Here is a 22,977-nt window from a genome sequence, read left to right on the forward strand (position 1 = left end):
TATATATATATATATATAAAAAAATTGAGTATAGATCTGTGTTTGTCCCAAGATTGTTTGAGTCTACTTACTGTTGACTGACTCACTACCTCTGCTGGAAGTCTATTCCAAACATCAAGCATTGAACTTTCCTCCTGTTAGTTTGAGATCATGTCTCCATATTCTTGATCTTGGCTTCATATTGAAAATCCTGCCCTTCTGAAAGGTTTCAATCATGGTTCCCCTTTCCCTCAGACTGTACATATTAAGTTCCCAAAGTTGCTCTTGCTATGTTTTATCCCTCAGACCTTCCACAATTTTTGTTACCGGTCTTTGGACTCGTTTTGTCTTATCAAAATATTTTTGTAAGTGAGGTCTCCAGAACTGGACACAGTATTCTAAATGAGGTCTCACCAAAGACTTGTAGATGGGAATCAGGACCTCCTTCCTTCTGCTGGTGATATTTGAAAGATCTAATCACATTGGCTTCTGTTCCATGTCCACCAATGTCAGACAGGCTCTCCCTATTGTTTGTGTATTGAGATAATGTGTATTGTGTTAAGTCTGCCTGTCCCATTGTTAAATGAAAATGACCTCATATTGTTCTGTCCAGATGGCTAGATAATTAGTTCAGGTTAATTCTGTTTCTGTATACAATTTAATCTGCAAATGATAATGTAATCAGGCAGAAGGGGGGGGGGATTGTGTACACTGTATGGGAGTGACTGATTGTAAAACTCTGTATTTATTGGATTGTGAATTTCATGTCCTGTTCCCCACAAGGTCATCCTGGGAGGTAACCTTGTGGGGGAAAACTGTATAAAAGAGCAGCTGTACCATCAAACCTAGAGTTCTACTTCACCCTCAGACTAGAGCCCTGTCCCTTATTGGGGGAATCTGCTACAAGGGATTGCTATGCTCTTCGTACTCCCTTAAATAATCACTAAGCTCTTGTAAAAGCTTGTAAGCTGTGCTTACAAAGGGAACCATTGCATTTAGATGGATGAACTGCTATACCAAGTTTCATCAATGGGTGGTGCTTCAGATCACAATATAGCAACTCGTACCAGGCAATCTATTTTCAGGTCGCTGGATTTGAGAGATGGCCGCACTTTCACAGCATCTTATTGAACAAACCCATATGTTTGAAGGTTAGATTCGCATGAGTTTAGTAATATAAGCAACTTTATAGTAAAACAGTACAGGTGGGTGTGAAATAAGATGTTCTTAAAATAAAGGCAGTTAGCAGATACATTTAAAAAAAAAAAGTCACAATGATCATAAAGTACAACAGAAGCTTTTTTTTTTTTTTTTTTTTTTTTTTTTTTACAATGACACAACATAGTTTAAGAGTTTTATTAGGTACGTTTCAACTGTACATTTCCTATATTAAATAACTCCTTTGGAAAGACATTTTCTAGCAACTTGCATTGTACTATGCATTAATTCCCATACCAATAGTGAACAGTTTACATATATAGAATATCAAACAATACATAATTAAAAAAAGAAATCAACATTCCGAGAAGGTCTTCTATATTAATCATTCCCAGGGTAAAAAAAAGAATGTATAACTGGGTAAAGGTGTCAGCTGCTTCAGTGGCTCTGTGAACCTAGCCATGCATCATTGGATAAAATTAGGAAAAACTGCCCCCAGGATATGCAGCTAGGTATGTTTTCCAGGATGAAGCTAAATTCTTTCACATTACTTTCAAAGGGTGACTGTCTGAGCTGAATAGATCTCTGAATTAGAGAGGGTTAAGAATAAAGAAGAAGTAAACTCTGCATTCCATTTCGCTTTTTTAAATATTGTCATTTAAAAAATAATTATCATTAATTGCACAGGGTATAGTTATTAAAAACACTTCTCACTTACTTTTTTTTAGTTATAAGAATAAAAGCTGCACCATCGTTACTAATGATTTATGGCTCCCCTATGGACGCCATTTCCGCCCTTTTTCATTTCTCCTACTAAAATCTTGCGCATGCGCGATCCTGTGTGATCCAAGCCTCTTTCTCAATAGACGTTACTATGGCAACCAGTCTTCGCTGTTAATAGCAGCAGAAATAGTATCACAAGCCTTGCTAGCTGTGCCGTTGTCAGCGGAATGGACATACACGGCCTGATGTTGTTAGGGAGATGGCACACATAGTGTTCCGTGAATCTAAAGACGAACTGCGCATGCGCCGGTGATGTATTCAAACATTGTGGGACATAAAGTGTAACAGACGGCAATCATTAGCATTACTGATGTAGAATACAATGTGATAAAGTTTTGCTGGAGAGTTTACAACCACTTTAAGTCCTTAGCTAGATCGGCTGTGCAACTTCCCAAAAGGAAGAACAAATTCAGGTAATAAAGGAAGTGTCCTGGAGGAGCACATTCTTTAGCTGAGACATTGGGGTTGATGTACTAGAGGCAAATAAGCTGTTCATTTTGAAAGGGAATATATGCTTTGCAAAGAAGTTTTCCCTAACTTAGTGAGTAAAGTGAAGCTCTGCTGACTTCCAACCATGTGCAAAGTACATTTTCCCCCAAGTCATTAAGCTGAGAAAAAATTCCCTTGCAAACCGCCTATTTTCCTTTAGTAAATCAACCCAATGTCTTCACACTAAAGCCACTGTTGTTACAATGTAAGGCCTGTGTGCGCTCCAGTTTGTGATGTGGGTCCTGTGTTTGCTCCAGTTTGTAATGTCCGGGTTGTGTGCACTCCAGTTTGTAATGCGGGACCTGTGTTTGCTCCAGTTTCTGATGGTGGGCCTGTGTGCTCCCATTTGTGATGTTGGGCTTGTGGTGTACCTGGTTGTGATATAGGGCCTATGTACGTGCCAGTTTGTGACGTTGCCTGTGTGTGCTCCAGTTTAATATTGGGCATGTGTGCACTCAGTTTGGTATGTTAAGCTTGTGTGCACTCCAGTTTTTAATGTTAGGCCTATATGTAATTCAGTTTGTGATGGTGGGCATGTGTGCATTCCAGTTTGTGATGGTGGGCAGGTGTGTGTGCTTCAGTTCATGATGTTGGGCCTGTGTGCACCTGGTTGTGATATTGGGCCTGTGTGTGCTCCCAGTTGTGATGCAGGGCCTGTGTGTCCCCACTTGTGATGTAGGCCCTATGTGTGCTCCTGGTTGTGATATCTGTGGGGCCTGTGAGTGCTCCAATTTGTGTCGGCCTTTGTGTGGTCCAGCTTGCTATGCAGGCCCTGTGTGTGCTCCAGTTTTATGTAGGGCCTGTGTTGTTTTAGTTTGTGATGTTGGGCTTGTGTGTACTTCAGTTTATGATGTAGGGACTGTTTGCTCCAGGTTGTGATGTCCGGCTTGTGTGTGCTCCCAGTTCAGATGCAAAGCCTGTATGTGCCCCTGGTTGCGATGCCAGGCCTGTGTGTGCTCCTGGTTGCAATGCTGGGCCTGTCTGCACTCCCGGGTTGCAATGCCAGGCCTGTGTGTGCTCCCAGTTGTGATGCCAGGTCTGTGTGTGCTCCCAGTTGTGTTGCAGAGACCGTGTATGCTCCAGATTGTGATGTATTGAAAAACATAAAAGCTATCACTGGGTAATTCCTACAAGTACAGAAAGCACTCTGTATATTCAGCTCTACATGTACCTCACGACCAGTTCATTTCAGCTAATGTCATATGTTGATTCCCCATGGAACCACATAAGCAGGAAGGGATGTGTATATTACTGGACAGCTACCATCTGTGAGTAAAGAGAGGGTAAGGCTAGGGCTACACTGGTAATTAAATCAATTTACTAGTAAGTACCTGCTGGCATTCACCTGATTAACAACACTAAGGCCCCTTTCACACGATCGGACTGATCAGGTCCGTCTGTCCGTTTTTCAGGTGGACCTGATCGGGCCACCCATTCTCCTCTATGGAGTAGCGGATGTCAGACGGGTGTCAGCAGACACATTTCCGCTGTTAACCGATCCGACAAGATCCGCTTAAAACAGACAGATGGCGATACCTTCATCATCCGTCCAGCAGGTTGAATCTGATGAAAACAGACATGCTGTCCATGTTCATCCGATCTCCCCATAGAGGAGAGCTGGACTCTGACAGGTCCGTCTCTGCACAGTGAGCAGAGACTGATTTGTCATCCGCCTGCTCAGCGAGGATCAATGGAGCGATTCCCCCGTGAGCTAGCAAAGTCCGCCGAGTGGATCTGCCCTGTGAGAAAGGGGCCCAAGGCCGTTCACTTCATCAGTTCAGTCACTTTTTTTGTCATGATTTTTTTTCAGTCAACATCAGTTTCACTTCTGTTTTTCATCCATTGTCATCATTTGTCATCAGTTTTTCATCCGTTTTTCGTCTGATCCATTTTTTAAGGGATGAAAAATAGGGCTTTCATCCGTTCAAAAAAATGGATGTTGACCGAAGCAAATGAAAATGAATGTAAATGAATGATCATTCATTTACATCCGATTTTCCATAGGAATGCATTGATGTCTGTTTGTTTTTATTCATCAATGGATGGATGGATGAAAAATGGACGAACAATCCGTTTGTGTGAAAGTGGCCTATGATTTCAGTGTTCTGTGAGGTCACAGCCAACAAATGGTTAGTTGCCAGTGTTGCCATAGACTTGCTGTTTCCTGGAGAAGCTTTTTAAGGTTAGAACTAGGATCAGAAGATGAGAATGGGTCTACCATGTTTTTTTTCTAATAAAGGGCAGCAAAGTAGTGATATGTATAAATAATCCAGCATCTAAACGTGAATTACTGTGAATAGTTTTCAATAATATTTCTTTTAAAAATTGACTTTGATCCTACTGTATACCTGTGGAGTATTGGTAACCTATAAACAAAAGTCAGGTTTAGTTTTACATGCAGTTTTAAAGGTCTGTGTCATGGGCCTAGTCCCTAAAGATCTGGTTTATATGGGTGACTAGGTGGGCTCCTTGATCCTGGCTAAGGCTGTTTTTCACTTATGGTTATTTTGAATTTGATTTTTAATTTTATGTTTATATTTTGAGGCATTTCATAAGCTGGCTCTCTGAGGATTTCCCTTTATAACAAGCAAATACATTCCCCACTAGGTGGATTGAAAAGACAGCACTTGAACATTGTCATCAGGAGGAGACATATCTCAGCCAGAATAATTGAGGTCTTCTGGTGGGACGGTGACACAAGTCTCAGTGGGCCACTGATGTTACAGACAGAATCTGGACAGTTTCACAAGAAATGCTGTCAGTCTCGGCTCAGGATACACCAGGAAGCTGGAAAAAAAATGTATCTAATTAACCAAGAGCTGTAAATCAAAGACAGGCATACAATGACGGCTTTTACTGACAATGATGGGCTGTAACAAATGAGCCTGTCAACAATCTAACTAGAAACTGCTAAGAGCCAGCATGGCCAATGAACGGCTGCAGCACATGCATAAACATTAGGTTTTCTATAGCAAAAAAAAAAAAGGAGGGGGAAGATGTGGGACTTTGAGTGAGATGCACGAAGGGGCTTTGTATCGTGCATCTCCATCCCTATTCAATAGAAGAAAAAAATGGAGAAGTTGGGACTTTAAATGAGAGATATTGCAAGGCTGGTTGGACAAAAAATATATACATTTATTGGTACATGCATACATACATATATATTATAATATGGAATACAGAATGATAAGAAAACTTGTAAGTGGTCCCCAAATCCAAGTACATATCAATCAACAAGGCAGAGAGATTCCAAAGAGTAAAAGGTATTATGATACAAAATCATGACATCATGGGACTCGACGCGTTTCGTGGACTGTGTACTCTTGAATCACCCAGACTCGCCATGTGTGTTGCATCTCTCCTTGCCTGCCTTCTCTGTGTGCCCTCAGCTCCCATGGGGGGCACTCATGGTCGTGTCTTTACATTCAGTGCTGGTGCCATGATAACTTTTATGTAAGTTTGGGATTGTGAGGGCTCTGTCCCCCCCCTCTCCCTTTTTCCCCCTTCCTGTTCCCTTCATCATCATAGTTGCAATCTCCTTATACTAATTTATTTTTTAGATACGTATCACACGTCTACTCCTGAAGAAGTGGCATACACAGTCCACGAAACGCGTCGAGTCCCATGATGTCATGATTTGTATCATAATACCTTTTACTCTTTGGAATCTCTGCCTTGTTTATTGATATGTACTTGGATTTGGGGACCACTTACAAGTTTTCTTATCATTCTGTATTCTATATTATAATATATATGTATGTATGTATGTATGTATGTACCAATAAATGTATATATTTTTTGTCCAACCAGCCTTGCAATATCTCTCATTTAAAGTCCCAACTTCTCCATTTTTTTTCTTCTTAGGTTTTCTATAGGGAGAAGGAAGAAACTGTTGAAAGAATATAGAAATGCCCTACAAGCACTTCTAAAGCTTAGGAGGGTTCTTTATCCTTTGACAATCAGTTTCTTTACACTCCAAATATTGCAAACACACAGCAAATATCAAGCCATGCATTACTGCCATCTCAAGTGACAGCTGACCTTTGGTCAGTAAACATACCATCTCATTTTTACTCTATAATTGTTGGTGGAAAGGGTTAACAATAAAATGCTTTATGTTAGAAAAATTTCTGTGACAATGAATCTTTAGAAAAGGGAACAAACTTTTCCATGGGAACAGTCATGCTATAGCACATATACAGTGCCTTGAAAAAATATTCATACCCCTTGAAATTTTCTACATTTTGTCATGTTACTAAAAACGTATATGTATTTTATTGGGATTTTATGTGATAGACCAACACAAAGTTGCACAAAATTGTGAAGTGAAAGGAAAATGATAAATGGTTTTCAAATCTTTTTACAAATAAATATCTGAAAAGTGTGGCATGCGTTTGTATTCAGCCCCCCTTTACTCCGATACCCCTAACTAAAATCTAGTGGAACCAATCACCTTCAGAAGTCACCTAATTAGTAAATAGAGTCAACATGTGTGTATTTTAATCTCCGGATAAATACTGTGTAGCCCTCAAAGGTTTGTTAGAGAACCCTAGTGAACAAACAACATCATGAAGGCCAAGAAACACACCATAAAGGTAAGGGATAAACTTGTGAAGAAGTTTAAAGAAGAGTTAGGTTATAAAAAAAATATCTCAAGCTTTGAACATCTCATGGAGCACTGTTCAATCCATCATTCGAAAATGGAAAGAGCATGGCACAACTGCAAACCTACCAAGACATGGCCGTCCACCTAAACCAGGGGTGTCAAACTCAATGTCTTCTCGGGCCGCATAAGCATCATGATTGCCCTCAAGGGGCTGGCTGAATCTGTAAGCCTAGATGTCCCACCCCCTTTTACATCAGATGTCAAGAGCCCCCCCCCCCCCCACCATCAGAAGTCAAGAGTTCTCCACCCTCCCTTACATCACTGTAAACCCCCCTTACCTTGTGCTGCTGCTGGGAAGAAGCTGGGGTATTGCTGGGAAGCAGCATGTGCAGGGTCTAGAGGAGGACCAAAGAAGGGCTGGAACTCTCCTGCAGCTGCAGGAGAGGTGCGAGGGCCACATGAAATGGCCTGGAGGGCCGGATGCAGCCCGCAGGCCTTGTGTTTGACACATGTGACCTAAACTGACTGGCCATTGTTGAAAGAAAGCCATAATAAGTCCCGTTTGCAGTTTGCAAGAAGCCATGTGGGGGACACAGCAAACATGTGGAAGAAGGTGCTCTGGGCAGATGAAACCAAAATTGAACTTTTTGGCCTAAAAGCAAAACGCTATGTGTGGTGTAAAACTAACACTGCACATCACCCTGAACACACCAACATGGTGGTGGCAGCATCATATTGTGGAGATGCTTTTCCTCAGCAGGGACAGGGAATCTGGTTAGAGTTGATGGAAAGATGGATGGAGCCAAATACAGGGCAATTTTAGAAGAAAACCTATTAGGCTGGGTTCATATCTTTGCGGAGTGGCTCACAGCAGGGGTCCAGTGCGTCCCTGTTCACCATTTCAGGTCTGATTTCGGTCTGACTTTTTGGCTGAATTCGGACCTGTAATGGACCAGAAGACGCACAGGACTCCTGTGCAGTTTGCTCTGCAGCCGTCTCCAGGCTGTGTGAACCGGGGAAAACCGCATTCCAATTCGCAATAGTGTGAACCCAGCCTTAGAGTCTGCAAAAGACTTGAGACTGGGGCAGAGGTTCACCTTCCAGCAGGATAATGACCCTAAACATACAGCCAGAGCTACAATGGAATGATTTATCTCAAAGTATATTCATGCGTTAGAATGACCCAGTCAGAGTCCAGACCTAAATCCAATTGAGAATCTGTGGCAAGACTTGAAAATTGTTGGCTTTCCATCCAATCTGACAGAGCTTGAGCTATTTTGAAGAATTATGGGCAAAATTGTTACTCTCTAGATGTGCAAAGCTGGTAGAGACATACCCAAAAAGACTTGCAGCTGTAATGGCATGGAAAGGTGGTTCTACAAAGTACTTAGGGGGGCTGAATACAAATGCATGCCACACTTTTCAGATATTAATTTCTAAAAAAATTTGAAAAGCATTTATCATTTTTCTTCCACTTCACAATTATATGTCACTTGATGTGGATCTATTTTTTTTTTTTTTTTTAATGAATGTTTTTTAAGTTATGAAATACAAAGTGCAATATATGCAACAAAAATCACAAAGAGGTAGAAGCATAAATTCCACATCTGATGTACATAATTGAAATACTCCACCAAATACAAAAATGCACATTACACATGTACAGATCAAGTGTGTATCAAACACCAAAGGCACCCAATCTCTCCACCTATCCCCACACCATCGTCAGCATGGGTGTGGGCGATTGGGGGGGGGGGGTGGTAAACCAAGGTACGATATGCGTCCTCATCATACAGACACACCTGACTTGGCCCATCACGTATAGCATGCATACAGTGAGCAGATGTGGCTTAAGTAAAGCATCAGTAAAGTGGAGGAAGAAAAGGAAAGGGTAGCGGTAGGAAGGGAAACTAACCTTTAGGAAAAAAGAATACAGGGAAAGTAGCAATCAATGTAACGAATAATGCTGGGTACGTCTATAGGATGGTCAGGTAGCAATTATGTACATGTTTGAGGTAGAGTACAGGGATCAAAATTAGTTAGCAGGTATTTCCAAGGAATAATACATCCAGCCTGACCAAATGTCTTTAAATTTGTCTTGTTGGACCATGTGTATCCACCTCTCCGCCTCCATAATAGCATCAACCTCCCTTTTCCAGTCCAGCAACGTGATACATACTGTTTCCAGTATTTAGGGATCAGGGATTTGGCTGTGTTTAGTAAGTGAGGAGTGACACTCCTCTTATATACTTTAGCCAATGATGAGGCCCCGTGGAAAAGGAAATGTAAGGAAGAGAACCATATGGGACAAAGGGTTGTTTTCTGGATCCATGGGGTGATTGTCTCCTAAAAGGCCCTAATCATGGAACATGTCCACCATAGGTGAAAAAGTATACCCCAATGGTTGCACCTCCTCCAGCAGCGATCATTGGCCACCGGACAAATCTGGACTAGGCAGGATGGGGCCCTGTACCATCTAGTAAGAAATTTATATTATGTTTCTTGAATACGTGAGCTAACAGAGGAAGTATGTGTGAATTTGATCATCCTTTGTATCTGTGAAGGACTGGAATCCTGACCTAGCTCTCTCTCCCAATCTCGAATATAATAGGGGACAGATTTGGTTTGTGAGATAAGCACAAGTTTGTACATTTGTGACAATAAGTGTTTGGATTTCGGGAGGTCAATATATAAGGATTCAAAGGTGGTAAGTGTATTGAAGGGTCGCAGTCGGGGTTGTAATTTCATTGTAGTGTTTTTAACTAGGAATGGGCCCAGGCGTGTTCGGGATCCCAATACCGCCAGGAAGCCGAAACTGCACACCGCTAATCACAGGCATTGAGACATTTCCCAGGCTGTGTAGCTGCGGACCGTGGGAAATATCTCACTGCCTGTGATTGGTGGTGTACAGTGTTGGCTTTCTGGCCGGATCGGGCAGGTGGGTTGGGGCTAGGATCCTGAACACGCCTGAGCCTATCTCTATTTTTAACTTTACCATATTAAAGCGGAGTTACACTAGGGCGGCTTTGTGCTCTCTCTTGTTTTGTGTTTTTGTCTAGATGTGTTCCTGCCACCCAGAGGATCTATAAAGAGCAGCAGCTGTCTAATTATCACCAATAGACAGCTGGAGGGCTATACTAAACTGCTGATCAGCGAACCTGCTAGTTTTTTTTTCCTTGCGTGTATTTTTAGAACTGATTATAGCATGTGCAAGCACCTTGCCTAGTTGATCTTATGTAATGACTGTTGTGACTGATAGATTTGCTTTAAAGCCTTCTGTTTGAGATGTCTGAGAGCTTACCTGGAACAGACACACTGGATATGGATTCTGGCTGAATGAGAGCATCAACCTTCACATGCTGGAACTGCTTACATGGTCCACTCTGCAGATGCCTGGATAAAGACAGTTAAACTAATTAGTGAATCGAAACTACGATTGTACACAAAGTTTCCTATGGCTTTCCAATAGCTTTGTAAAGTGTGTTTCTTTTTTTTTCCACAATATTTTATTGTAAAGTAATACAGAGCAATACATAATAATAACCTTGGTTGAATACATCTGTCCATTATGTAGAATACATTTCAATACTGTTTTATCGTTGGCAAGTATCGTACAGAGTAACTACATGAAATCATTGGTCCTGATTACCAGATGAAACCTCGAGTTTATGGTTCAGGGTATAATATGGTGTATGTGGTAGAAGATCTATACCTGAAAGTCCATGTTTGAGGAGTTACCAGCTCATTCAGAAGATAGGGCAAGCATTTCAATTAGCTAGTTGTCTTTGTGAATTTAGTTGTCTTTGGAGCACGGGGGGCTCTGACAGTTATGCTGTTCCTTCAGAGCACATGCACCGGTGATGTCACCAGTTGCATCTAAAGTCAATCTCTCCTACGGTGAACGTTTGGGAGATATTTACATTACCTATAGGTAAGCCTTTTTATAGGCTTCCCTATAGGTAAAATGGTAAAATCAGGGATCCTCAAACTACGGCCCTCCAACTGTTGCATAACTACACATCCCATGAGGCATTGTAAAACTCTGAAATTCACAGCCATGACTAGGCATGATGGGAAGTGTAGTTCCTGAACAACTGGAGGGCCACAGTTTGAAGACCCCTGGATAAAATCATACATGGGAGAACTCTCCCACTTTAAAGCAGAACTTCTCCCTAAAGGGGAAGCTTTGCTTTATGCCTCCCCCCTCCTCTTCTGTTTTGGGCACTTTTTTGGGGGGGGTTTTGACAGGTACCCACTCCCACTTCTGGTCGGATCTGAGTTAATCATACCGCCAGGGAGGTTAATGATACTCTGCCGGTCCTACATAGTCATTGAAAGTACTTATTAAGTTGTTTGTTCGATTAGGGAATTTTGTGTGCTTCAATATCTACCGGTATGTATAGAAATGAGCCTGGGAATGCCTAATAGGCTGTTTTGTATTATAACCTTTGAAACTGAATAAAAATAATATAAAAAAAAAAAAACTGAATACTTTCACTATTGCAAACACTTACCTAGTCCTGTATCAGTCCAGTACTGTCCCCGGTTGCAGATCTTGTCTCCCCATTTCCTGGTCTCACAGGACTCACTGAGAGCAGTGTCAACCACTGGTTTATGTGAGGAAGGAGCCGAGTCGCACTGTGTGTGTTTATGGACACACACAACCCAACTAGGGGACGCACCCATACGTGAGTCCCCATAGTATTGTTATGGGGTCACATGCAGAAGAGGAGGAGTGGAAAGCACCAGTGGTGGACCCCAGAATAGGAGGTAAGGGACACTGCACAGAGCAAGTGAGTATAAACCTGTTTATTGTTAATTAAAAGAAAAAGCCTTTATAATTACAGTACTTTAAAGTGCAAGGTTATAGCAGAGAATACTCTATTCCCAATGTTTAATGTGTGAAAATCACCCCCTCTGGTGGTCAGAGGTAGCAATGCTTATGTTTAACCACTTGCCGACCAGCCACCTATATATGGCGGCAGGTCGGCAGGTTCCCGCGAATCGCCGTACCTGTACAGCGGTTTGCAGGCAGCGATCCTGGGGGCGCACCTGCGCGCCCACTCACCAGTGAGGAGGCCCATCTACGGGACTGACGGCCGCAATTTGCCGCTAGGCACCTGCAATCGCTCCCTGTGAAGAGAGAATGGCGGTCTGCTCTTGTAAACACAGCAGACTGTTGTTCTCTCAGGAATCAATGCAGAGCTCCTGTGTTCCTCCTTTTTAGGAACACAGGTCTCTGTATTGATTTCACAAGCCCATCTCCCCCCACAGTTAGAAAACACTCCCTATGCTCACATTTAACCTCTTGATCGCTCCTGGTTTAACCCCTTCTCTGCCAGTGTCATTATTACAGTAAAAGTGCCTATTTTTAGCACTGATTACTGTAGTAATGTCATTGGACCCCCTATGCTCACATTTAACCCCTTGATCACCTCTGGGTTAATCCCTTCCTTGCCAGTGTCATTATTACAGTAGCAGTGCATATTTTTAGCACTGATTACTGTAGTAATGTCATTGGTCCCCCCAAAAGTGTAAAAAAAAGTCAGTTAGGGGTCCGATCTGTCCGCTGCAATGTCGCAGTCCCGCATAAAATCACTGATCGCCACCATTACTAGTAAAAAAAAAATATAATAAAAAAGGCATAAATCTTTCCCCTAGTTTGTAGACGCGATAACTTTTGCGCAAACCAATCAAAATACGCTTATTGGGATTTTTTTTACCAAAAATATGTAGCAGAATACAAATTGGCCTACAATTATAAAAAAAATGTTTAATTTATTTATTTTTTTGGGAACGTTATATAGCAGAATATGAAAAAATATTGTTTTTTGTTTTTTTCAGAATTGTCGCTCTTTTTTTGTTTATAGTGCAAAACCCAAAAAAAAAAAAACACAGGTGATCAGAAAGAAAACTCTATTTGTTGGGAAAAAAGGGACATACATTTTATTTGGGTACAGCCTCGCATGACCGCGCAATTGTCTGTTAAAGTAACGCAGTGCCGAATCGCATAAAATTACCTAATCATTAAGGGGGAAAATCTTCCGGTCCAGAAGTGGTTAAAATTTGCCTTTAAGTGGTTGAAAAAACCTCAGACATGAAACCTGAACAAAGTATATCCCTCTATACTGTATATTTGCCTCTCACCAAAGCTTTGAGTGGCATTTCTTCCTTCTACCTAGTTCTTTGGTTACCAGCATGACTCACTTCTGACAGCTTTTCTGGACATCAAGAGAAAAAAGAAGATGGGGGAGGAGAGCTCCAGCTCACGGCCTGTAATTGATAGCCACAGTTGTGCTTGTTCTTCTGTAGTGTATGGATGGGGGTGTGTCCCTTCTATCCAATCAGAGTTCAGAGTTCTTCTCCCTTAGCTGTGTAGTGTGTGAATTCAGATTTCTGCCCCCTGCTTTCTTATGCTGCCAGATTCTGTAGTAATCTCTGTGTTGTAGAAGGCTGTCCAGGACATATGGTTGCAGATAATAATTGGGTATAATTTATGAAAAAGGATTTGTTTCATCTCTGTGTATCATCTGAGGCCAATCACTTCACTGGATATACAGTATGTAAGGATTTACAACCACTCTAACAGAGAGATACATGGAGACTGCCATTGCTGACCTGAATACTAGTTGAATGTTTCTGCAGCAAGCCAATTACTACATCTGGTATTGCTAAAGTACAGGAGCGCTTTCAAATCACATGAGATGCAGCCACATAGAATAATTATCTGCAGGCCGAGACTCCATGAAACTCTATAGAGTGACTATAGAGTCAAAGATTTAAACAAAAGACGCTGAGACTATTAATTACTTAGCATTGGTTTGACAGTCTGAATTTAGTAAGCAAACATATTTACTACATTGTATAAATTTGCTCTGCAACCGTGTGATCTTTGACGAAATGGCTTTAATTAGTCACTGATTCTGGATATTATCAGTTGAGCATTTCTGCATGCTACACTTATTTAAACTGAAAATCACAGAGTGCATTTTCTATGCTGAGCTGATGAAGCTGACATTAGTCCAGCCAATTTTTCCTTGTAAACTGCTCTACCTTCATTGCTTACATTCGTGTCACCCACAGCTCTAATAAATAGTCTGATTCAATCAAAAACATCTAGCATTGTGTTCTCTTGATCCCTATTCTTTATCATTAAAAAAACGTGTTGAAATGGCCTGAAAACTGTGGGAGCTGGGGAATGTTCTGGAGATATAGGAGACTGAGGATGGTTGAAGCATGCTCTGAAGGTGGAGAGGACTGGGCATGGTGGAGGCATCTTCTGAAGGTGTAGAGGACGGTGGATGAATGTGCTAAAGGGAATGGACTGCTGATCACAGGTGCATGTTTTGGACATGGACAGGAGGGAGTTGGTGGAGACATATTCTGAAGGTGGAGGTGACAGAGACGGTGAAACCATGTTCTGAAGTAAAAGTGGATCAGTGGCCTTTCTACATGACAAGATGGGGTCTCCGCTGCAACTGGACCCCAAGCAGTGTCTCCTGGGTATATACCCTGATGGGGATATGAATAAGTTTATGTCCATATTCTTGCAGGAGACGCTGTTTGTGGCTGGGAAACTGATAGCTAGGACTTGGATGCGCAGTGATCCCCCAACCTTGGCTAGGTGGATACGTGAGGTAAATACCAATATTCCCTTTCACAAATTGCTCTATAAACACAGGGGATGTCCCGCCAAGTTTGATAAAATTTGGGACAGGTGGGTGAGTTGTCCAGACACTAATGTATACGTTTGTTCTGAACACTGCCCGCCTTACATGGTTTCTGTCTTTGTTTATCTTCATGCACCACTACCGACCTATATTGGCTAGCACTAACCGGTTGTACTCTGTATACCTGCATTTTGGTTGTTGCCCATCTTTATTTACTGTACACTGTGTGTATTGTTGTACTTGTTCAGATTCTCTTTTACTGAGCTATTTTAATTGTACTGCACTAAAGTTTTCAATAAACTCACTGTTTGGAAAAGTGGATCAGTGGACACACATTCTGGAAGTGGAAGGGACTCAGAATGGAGGAGGAATGATCTGGAGGTGGAGGAGATTGTGGACAATGAAAGCATTTTCTGGAGATGTAAGGACCAGGGATAATGGGCACATGTTCTGGAGACAAATGGGATGGGGATGGTGGAGACTTGTTCTGGAGGTGGAGGGGGCTATGGATAATGGAGGCGTGTTCTGGTGGTAGGGAGAACTAAGGATGGCGGAGTCATGTTCTGAAGGAGGAGCAGACCTTGAAAGTGAGTTCAGGAGATGAAAGGCATGTTCTGGAGATGTATATGTGTGTGGGGGGTGGAAGCATGTATCTAGGTAGGAGGATTGGGGTCAGAATGCTGGAGGCATATATCATGGGGTGGGACATTTTGGTAACACTTGAGATATGTGCTGTAGGTGAAGGGGACTGGGGACAATAGATGTATATCAGTGAGGTGGAAGGAGAAGACATATCACGTGGAGGGAAATGGAGGAAGGCAGGGTGAGGGAAAGGCAAGGAAAATACAGATATAGGATTTTTTTCTATGTGGGATAAAAATGGATTTTTGTAAAATCTTACCGTAAAATCCTTTTCTCTTAAGCTCATTGACAGACGTAGTCCTCATTGATTAATAACAACTCGGGTTATACTGCCCTCTACAGGAGTAGGACTAGACAGGAAATAAAACATTCTGGCCACACCTTAGGGGCAGTCCCAGAGGGTATATCCTCTCTCTCTCTGCTACAGCAAATCAGTTATGTCACAAAGCAGTGTTTAGAGAATTTAACCCAACCCAACTCAAAAACAGAGGGGCGGGTACTACGTCTGTCAATGAGCTTAAGAGAAAAGGATTTTACGGTAAGATTTTACAAAAATCCATTTTTCTCTGTCGCTCATTGACAGACGTAGTCCTCGTTGATTAATAACAACTCGGGACGTCCCAAAGCAGTACCACAAATGAGGGGTGGGAAAATAGAAATCAAAATCCAATCTAGAAGACCCAACCGGTGCCAACTAGAAGTTTTAAAGGCTCATCAATCACACGATGAGACTCAACTGAAATTCCAACGGAAAAAAACCCTCGAGGTAGACCACCGGTCTCCTCAAATTGCGGCCTGCAAAACCTTGCGGCCAAATGAGGCATCCGCCGATGCCATCACATCAACTTTATAAAATTTCGTAAAGGTATGTACCTGACGACCAGGTGGCCGCCTTGCACACCTGGACCACTGACGCCTGATGGCGGTAGGCCCAGGAAGTACTGAGCGCTCGAGTGGAGTGCGCCTTAACAGGGAACGGAGGATTCCGACCCTTAATAGAATAAGCCTGTACCACCGTCTGTCTAATCCATTTGGAGATAGTCGCGGCAGATGCAGGCAACCCCTTTCTGGGGCCATCCGTGATCACAAAAAGTGAATCCGTCTTACGGAACGTTTCCGTAGCCTTCAGGTATACCCTGATCGCCCGAACCACATCCAAGGAATGCAACGCATATTCCCGAGGATGATTGGGCTGAGGACACAAGGAAGGTAGCACAATATCTTCATTCAGATGAAAGTCTGAAACCACCTTAGGAAGAAAGGATGGCTTCGGATGAAGAACTACCTTATCCCTATGAACCACTAGGTATGGGGAATGGCATGATAATGCAGCCAGTTCTGACACCCTGCGTGCAGAAGTGATAGCCACCAAGGAGGCCACCTTCTGGGATAATGTAAGCAAGGGAATCTCCCTGATATTTTCAAAGGGAGGTTTCTGCAGAACCGACAAAACCAAATTAAGATCCCAAGGTGGTAAGGGCGCGCGGACTGGCGGAGCCAAGTGCCGCACCCCCTGGATGAAATTCTGCACCAAGGAATGAGTAGCCAAAGGCTTCTGAAAGAAGATTGCTAATGCTGAAACCTGACCCTTGATGGTGCTCAAGGATAATTTCTGCTCAACCCCCTTTTGCAGAAAAGCCAAGATTCGGGTCACCGAATAGGTACGTGGGGGAAATCCCAAAGATTCACACCACGCAATATAAGTCTTCCATGTGCGATAATAGACTTTGCTGGAAGTCGCTTTCCTTGCTTTAATTAGAGTAGGAATAACTGAAGCTGACAACCCTCTGCCCTTCAGTACCTGGGTCTCAATGGCCAGGCCATTAAAACCAGCGACTGTAAAGCACGATGGAAGATCGGTCCTTGAGACCGCAGATCCTCCCTGAGAAGAAGTCTCCAAGGAGCGTCCGCGACTAGCATGTCCAAGTCGGCCTGACCGGCCTGACGAGGCTAGTCTAGAATTTCCAGGATAACTGGAGTTCCCTCCATCTCTATCCTGCGGAGAAATCTCGGCAGCAACTTGAGAAGGGGGAAGACGTATAGTAGCTGATACTGCCTTATTAGGCCGTTCAGCGCGTCTCCTGCTGCGTCCGCTAGAGGATCGCGGGCGCGCGTTACCAACCTCCGCGTCTTCCTGTTGAGCCGATATGCCAACAGATCCACCTCCGGGATGCTCTGATGAAGACACAGATGGTAAATTCCTTGGTGATCGACCCAAGTCATCACCCTGATATTGTCTGACTGGATCTGAACCAGGCTGCCCTAGAGCTGCTTGGTCCAGGCAATCCGACAAAGTCTGATCGCTCTCTGTTCCCACACATTTATCAGAAACTTGATTCTTATCAGGAGTGATGATTTCTCCTGGTTGAGCATTAGAGACCGAAGTCACCAGACTAGAGGCTCCTTGGTCTGTTTGCTCAACCGGATCCGATTCCTGTAGGGAACTGAGACTAATCTTTGGAAAAGGTAAAGAAAATGATCTGTTCAGGGAACGGGAACTACCGCTCCCTGTAGCACCTAAATGTTGGAAGGGAAGAATCGCACCGGTAGCAGTGAACGATACTCGATCTTGTGTCCTGATCGTATGATCTCCTGAACCCCTTAGTCCGAGATTCAGGAAGGCTCTAGCTCTGAATGCCGGTGAAGAAGTCCCCCCACCCTCAAGCCGGGTGGGGGCGCACCTTCAGGCTGTATTAGCCTTAACTTCAGGTTTGGCTGAGTCGGCCTTTTGTTTGCCCGACCAGCGCCTCTTGAACCCTCCTAGAGGGGCTTTGCCTTTCCCGCTCGCCCCAGCGGAGCGAACGAACCCTTTATGAGCGGCAAAGAAAGGTCCACGCTTGTTACGAGGTCCTTTAGCTTTAGCAGCCTGCGGCAAAAAAGTGCTCTTGCCCCCAGTGACATCCTTAATGATCTCATCTAAGGTGGCCTCAAATAGGCGATTCCCCTGAAAGGGGAGATTCGCCAAGGCTTTTTTGGAACCTAGATCCGCTGACCAGCATTTTAACCACAGCACACGTCTGAGGATTACCGCTGACATCGATGCATGCCCTAACAAGGGGGTGGCATCCAGGGCTGCGTCACAGACGAACTGCAGTCCTTGTATAATTTGTTCCATCAAATCAGATGCTGCCTGGGGGATACCTTTCCCCTTTAGGTCATGGCGTACCAATCTTGCCCATTCCGTTAATGTCTGTGAAACTAAACCAATGACAATCACTGGTCTAAAGGCTGACCCTATCAGGGAAAAAATAGTGCGGGACTCCGCTTCCATCTTCCGATCCACCGGATCCTTAAAGGACGGAGCGTCATCCAACGGGATAACAGTGGCTTTATTCAGTCTGGAAATAGGTGGATCCACCACTGGTGGTACCGTCCATTTCTTAATGAGGGATTCCTCAAACGGATAGCGTCTAGCAATGCGCTTGGAAACAGTAAAGGTAAGTTTTGAATGATCCCATTCCTCTTTAATTTTATTACCAAAACATTTGGGTAAGGGAAAAACCTTTGCCGTCTTGGTCGGCTTACTAGTACCGAAGGGAATTTCCATCTCGGTTGCCTCTGCCGGTAAAACCTCAAGTCTTAAGGTTTCCCGGACCGCCACAACTAGTGCGTCCACCAATGCTTCTTCTTGTGCTATGGCGGAGGCAGGAACGTCCTCCTCACTGTCTGAGGGAACTTTACCTGAGACAACAGCCCCTGCAGAGGGACCTGCAGCTGCAATGACCATCTCAGAATCTGAATCTGAAGCATCAGATGAAATAGGGGTAGGCGGGGGTCGCTTTCTTGACCCCCATCCCTGACAGGCCATCTCCACCCGAGACACCAAAGACTCCAAAACTGCTGTGAATGCATCAATACTCTGTGAACTGGAGGGTCCTGCGGCCACCTCGAGGGGATCAGGTGGAGGTACCTGTGTGGCAGGGTCCATGATTATTCCAGACACTTGCCGGAAAAAATTTGCCAAAAAAAAATAAAACTTTTTTTTTTTTTTTTTAGACCCCCAGCGCCACAGCGCCCCTCAGTGTTACCTGCTTAGGGACCCCTACAGAGAGAGAGAGAGAGAGACCCCAAGGCTCACCACTTGATGCTCAGAAGTTTCAATACAACCTGTTCCAGCACTGTCTATTACAGACAGGAAGTCTTTGGCTGGCTTTCCCGGGTAAAAGGAGGCGGCTCCGCCCCTTTGCATGCCTTCCAGCACCTCCCCCTAGCTCCTCGAGGTGTTTGGTCACCTCAAACATGGCCGCCCCCATGCTGGAGACACGAGGCTACGCCAATATGGCGGCCTCGTGCGATCTGCAAGACAATGGCGGCGGCCTGTGTAGGGCTAGCAGCGGCCTGCGGGATGTCTATATTCGGCCTGGCGGCCTGCGGGAGTGTCTTGCGGTACAGGACCCTGGCGGGCCGCATGCGGTCCGTGGGCCGTCGGGAGGCAGCCCTCTGTCCTTCCGAAGTGACCGTTTGCTGGAGGAATGACGATCTGGACTGCAGTGACTCAGGCATAGGCATCGGCCTGTGTACACCTCTGACAGGTAGGATACCTTTACTTCAATAGTAATGCCCCTTATAGTACTGCCACTGACTTCAGTCACCCTTACAGTTTTGCAATGACCTTAGATAGTCAGCTCCCAAACCAAGCCTCCTGGTTTCTGTTCACAAAAAATCACACTCAAATTGGGGGATCTGTGACCTGTTATAGGATAGAGGGGAGACCCATCCTACCATTCCAGAGAGGGGGCCGCGTCCACCACAAACCCGACAGGGGGGGAGGGGGAACATACTACTCACCATACCGGAACCAGGCGGGCGCCCACTCCTGACAGAACCCCTCTCCACCGGGGTGGGGGGGCTGTTGACCAATACGGACGCCGTGACTCTGTTGGTCATTGGCGTTCAGGCGAGACGTTTAACTCGCAGGGTCAGTCCCCGTCCAGTGGGACTATGTCGCGGCCGACCCAGCGCGGAGCTATGGCCTGCAGGCGCTCGTAGGCTGAACTGGGATGACCACTGGATCTCAACATCCAGCCCGTCGCCCAGTTACAGCTTGCTTGCTTGAAGATCTCCAGGAAACTGGAAAAAAAGCTGTCTAAAAAAATCTTTCTAAGAAAAATTCCTGCCAGGACCGAAGATCCTAGCAAGGCATCTAGGTCCTTACTCCTAACTAGACAGAAAAAAACAGATTTGCTGTAGCAGAGAGAGAGAGGATATACCCTCTGGGACTGCCCCTAAGGTGTGGCCAGAATGTTTTCTTTCCTGTCTAGTCCTACTCCTGTAGAGGGCAGTATAACCCGAGTTGTTATTAATCAACGAGGACTACGTCTGTCAATGAGCGACAGAGAAAAACCCTTTTTTGGAGTCCATCAAGGGACACAGGAACTCAGATACTGCTGGAATTATATTGCCATCTGTATAAGAACTGGACACTGGCAAGCAAAAAACTAGGATAACCTCACCTTTCCCTCATATGCTTCAGTTTGTAGCAAGCAGTTTCAAGAGCATAAGACCTGTGTCCTCATTGTACTACTTTAAGCTATTCCATATTACTGGGTGGGGGATGGGTAATTCTTATCATTCTTATCTTATCTTATTCCATATTACTGTTATAGGATTCATGCAGCAAGAAACTAGAGTTTTCTGCTTCCTGAAACACGGGGTACTACAAAGACAGCATTCACCTGCAATGCAGGGTCTGAGGCGCACCTAGATATGTGAACCTCTTCTCCGTGTCTAGAATTTACCAGTTGAGAGGAATACAATTCCAAGGAATTTTGCCTAAAGGGATCAGTGTGGATGAAACCTAATAGAGAGGCTGAAAAAACACAACAGGAACTACATGGTACTTGGAGGTAGACAAGTTAAGATGCTCACGACCTTGACCAGGAACAGCAGAAAAGGGGACAGAAGTGGACTAAGAAGAGATAGGAAAAAAAATAGATGTCTCTGAGGGGAGGGTTACTTAATGCCCTGATGCCCCTGTGCAGGAGGAAAGAGGGGTAGCACTGTGTCTGACGACAAGGGGCCTGAAGGTAAGCATGCTGTGAATCTTTCTAGTGTGGAACTTTTGTTACTATTGCCTACAGTTTCCAATGCTAAAACCTTACAAAGCAATTTTTGGTGCGATACTCCCTGGCTAGGCACTTTCAAAAGGTCCATGGGGGCAGCTTGGAGGGCATGAAGGTCAAGAGCATCTATGCCCTCAAGCTGTCACCCAGAAGGGGAGACTTCGATAAAGTTATTTTGAAGAAAGAAAAATGGTGGATATATTTGCTCCAATCTTTAATTCCTCTTGGCTTAAACACATAAATTAATGTCCAGGTGTTTTTGGAGGAATAAAACAGATATAGACTAGTGGAATCTCAGACAGACTCTCTACTCTCTACTGAACTAATAACAGGAAATACTATTAAAACAACCCTGACTTATTCACCTTGCATAATGCCACCATCTTCCTTCAACGATCCCTATAGTAATTGTAAATAGGAACCCTAACTCCCTGAATAAAATCTAAACACAAAAGAATGGAAGAGACTTGACTGAATGAACACTAAGTGTGAATGTCTGTATGTTAAGTCTGCACATAAATAAAGAACAGACCTTGAGGACAATGTCATTTTAAAATAAAGGGCGACCCCTTCACTGGAATGAACCGTATATTAGGAGAGCACGGTAGAGGAAACGCTATCCTGAAGAAGCTACGCAAGCACATAGCAAAAACGCGTTGACGTCACTCACGCGTCATGGCCTCTGACAGTGGAAGTTGACACTCTGCATTGAGCGAAGGGCTATATATTGTACCACTATTACTTCCCTGTTGGCGCCAATAGAAGTCCGGCGGACCGTAAGAGGGCAGTGGACTCCGCCTGTGATGGATGTCCATGAGTCTGGGCTGCACGGTGATATAACGGAACTAAGTTGAACATACACCATAAACAGACTGGATGAGCTGGAGCTGAAGGACTGCCAGTAACAACCCATGCTGACTTTACTTTCATGTGATCAATCCCAGCATTGGTTTGGGTGTGGTATGATCAACTCGCTCTCCACTAAGATAGTTCCCACTATCTATCTGCATGCCCCCTCAATGATTACATCCCAAGATATGGCTATCGGATGCCACTCTTTCAACACTTTAATCTACTCTCCCCTTGCTCTCCACACTCAGTGTACATCCCATCATTGTGATGCTCCTGTCATCTGTCATTATCTGAGACGTCACTCATTGTATCTATACACCTTCACCAAGGAACTGATTCTAACAGATGAACGTGCATGCTACACACAATAAGTGGCCTCATTACATCATGGAAACCGCCTTTCCCTACTTCCATTAAAGTTAGGCCACATCAGGGCTAAGTGCAATATGCAGTCAGCATAGACTTGATATTTTTGCTACACATATATGACTATGTCATGCTGACTTACTGTACATATTCCACATATCTCACTGCGTCCAGATGCTATATAGTGACTTTTTGTTTTATGTTCATTGTTGTCTGTTTAGTGTGCATTACATCACGTTTGGTGGTTGGGAAAATAATTTTTATACACTGTGATTTTCATAAGAGCTATAACTGTATTTGTACTAGCTCTCTTTTTTAATAAATATAATTCAATAAATCTATGCACTTTAGCAATCACTACCTGTCTAAC

The 22,977-nt window shown here is 43.9% G+C and overlaps 1 protein-coding gene across 1 annotated transcript in view; it reads right to left on the reverse strand.

Annotated features, from left to right (window-relative positions):
- Positions 1 to 4,504: 4,504 nt before the first annotated feature.
- Positions 4,505 to 22,977, reverse strand: part of NECAB2 (N-terminal EF-hand calcium binding protein 2) — a 389,351-nt gene continuing 370,878 nt past the window's right edge. The window contains exons 12-13 of the mRNA XM_082269903.1: positions 10,317 to 10,408; positions 4,505 to 5,196 (exon numbers count right to left, since the gene is read on the reverse strand). Coding sequence (XP_082126029.1) covers positions 5,168 to 5,196; positions 10,317 to 10,408 — 121 coding nt within the window. The 3' untranslated portion in view covers positions 4,505 to 5,167. The remainder of the gene's footprint in view (positions 5,197 to 10,316; positions 10,409 to 22,977) is intronic.

Source organism: Pelophylax lessonae (assembly GCF_965119305.1).
Source record: "Pelophylax lessonae genome assembly, chromosome: 10".
Lineage (NCBI taxonomy): Eukaryota > Metazoa > Chordata > Amphibia > Anura > Ranidae > Pelophylax > Pelophylax lessonae.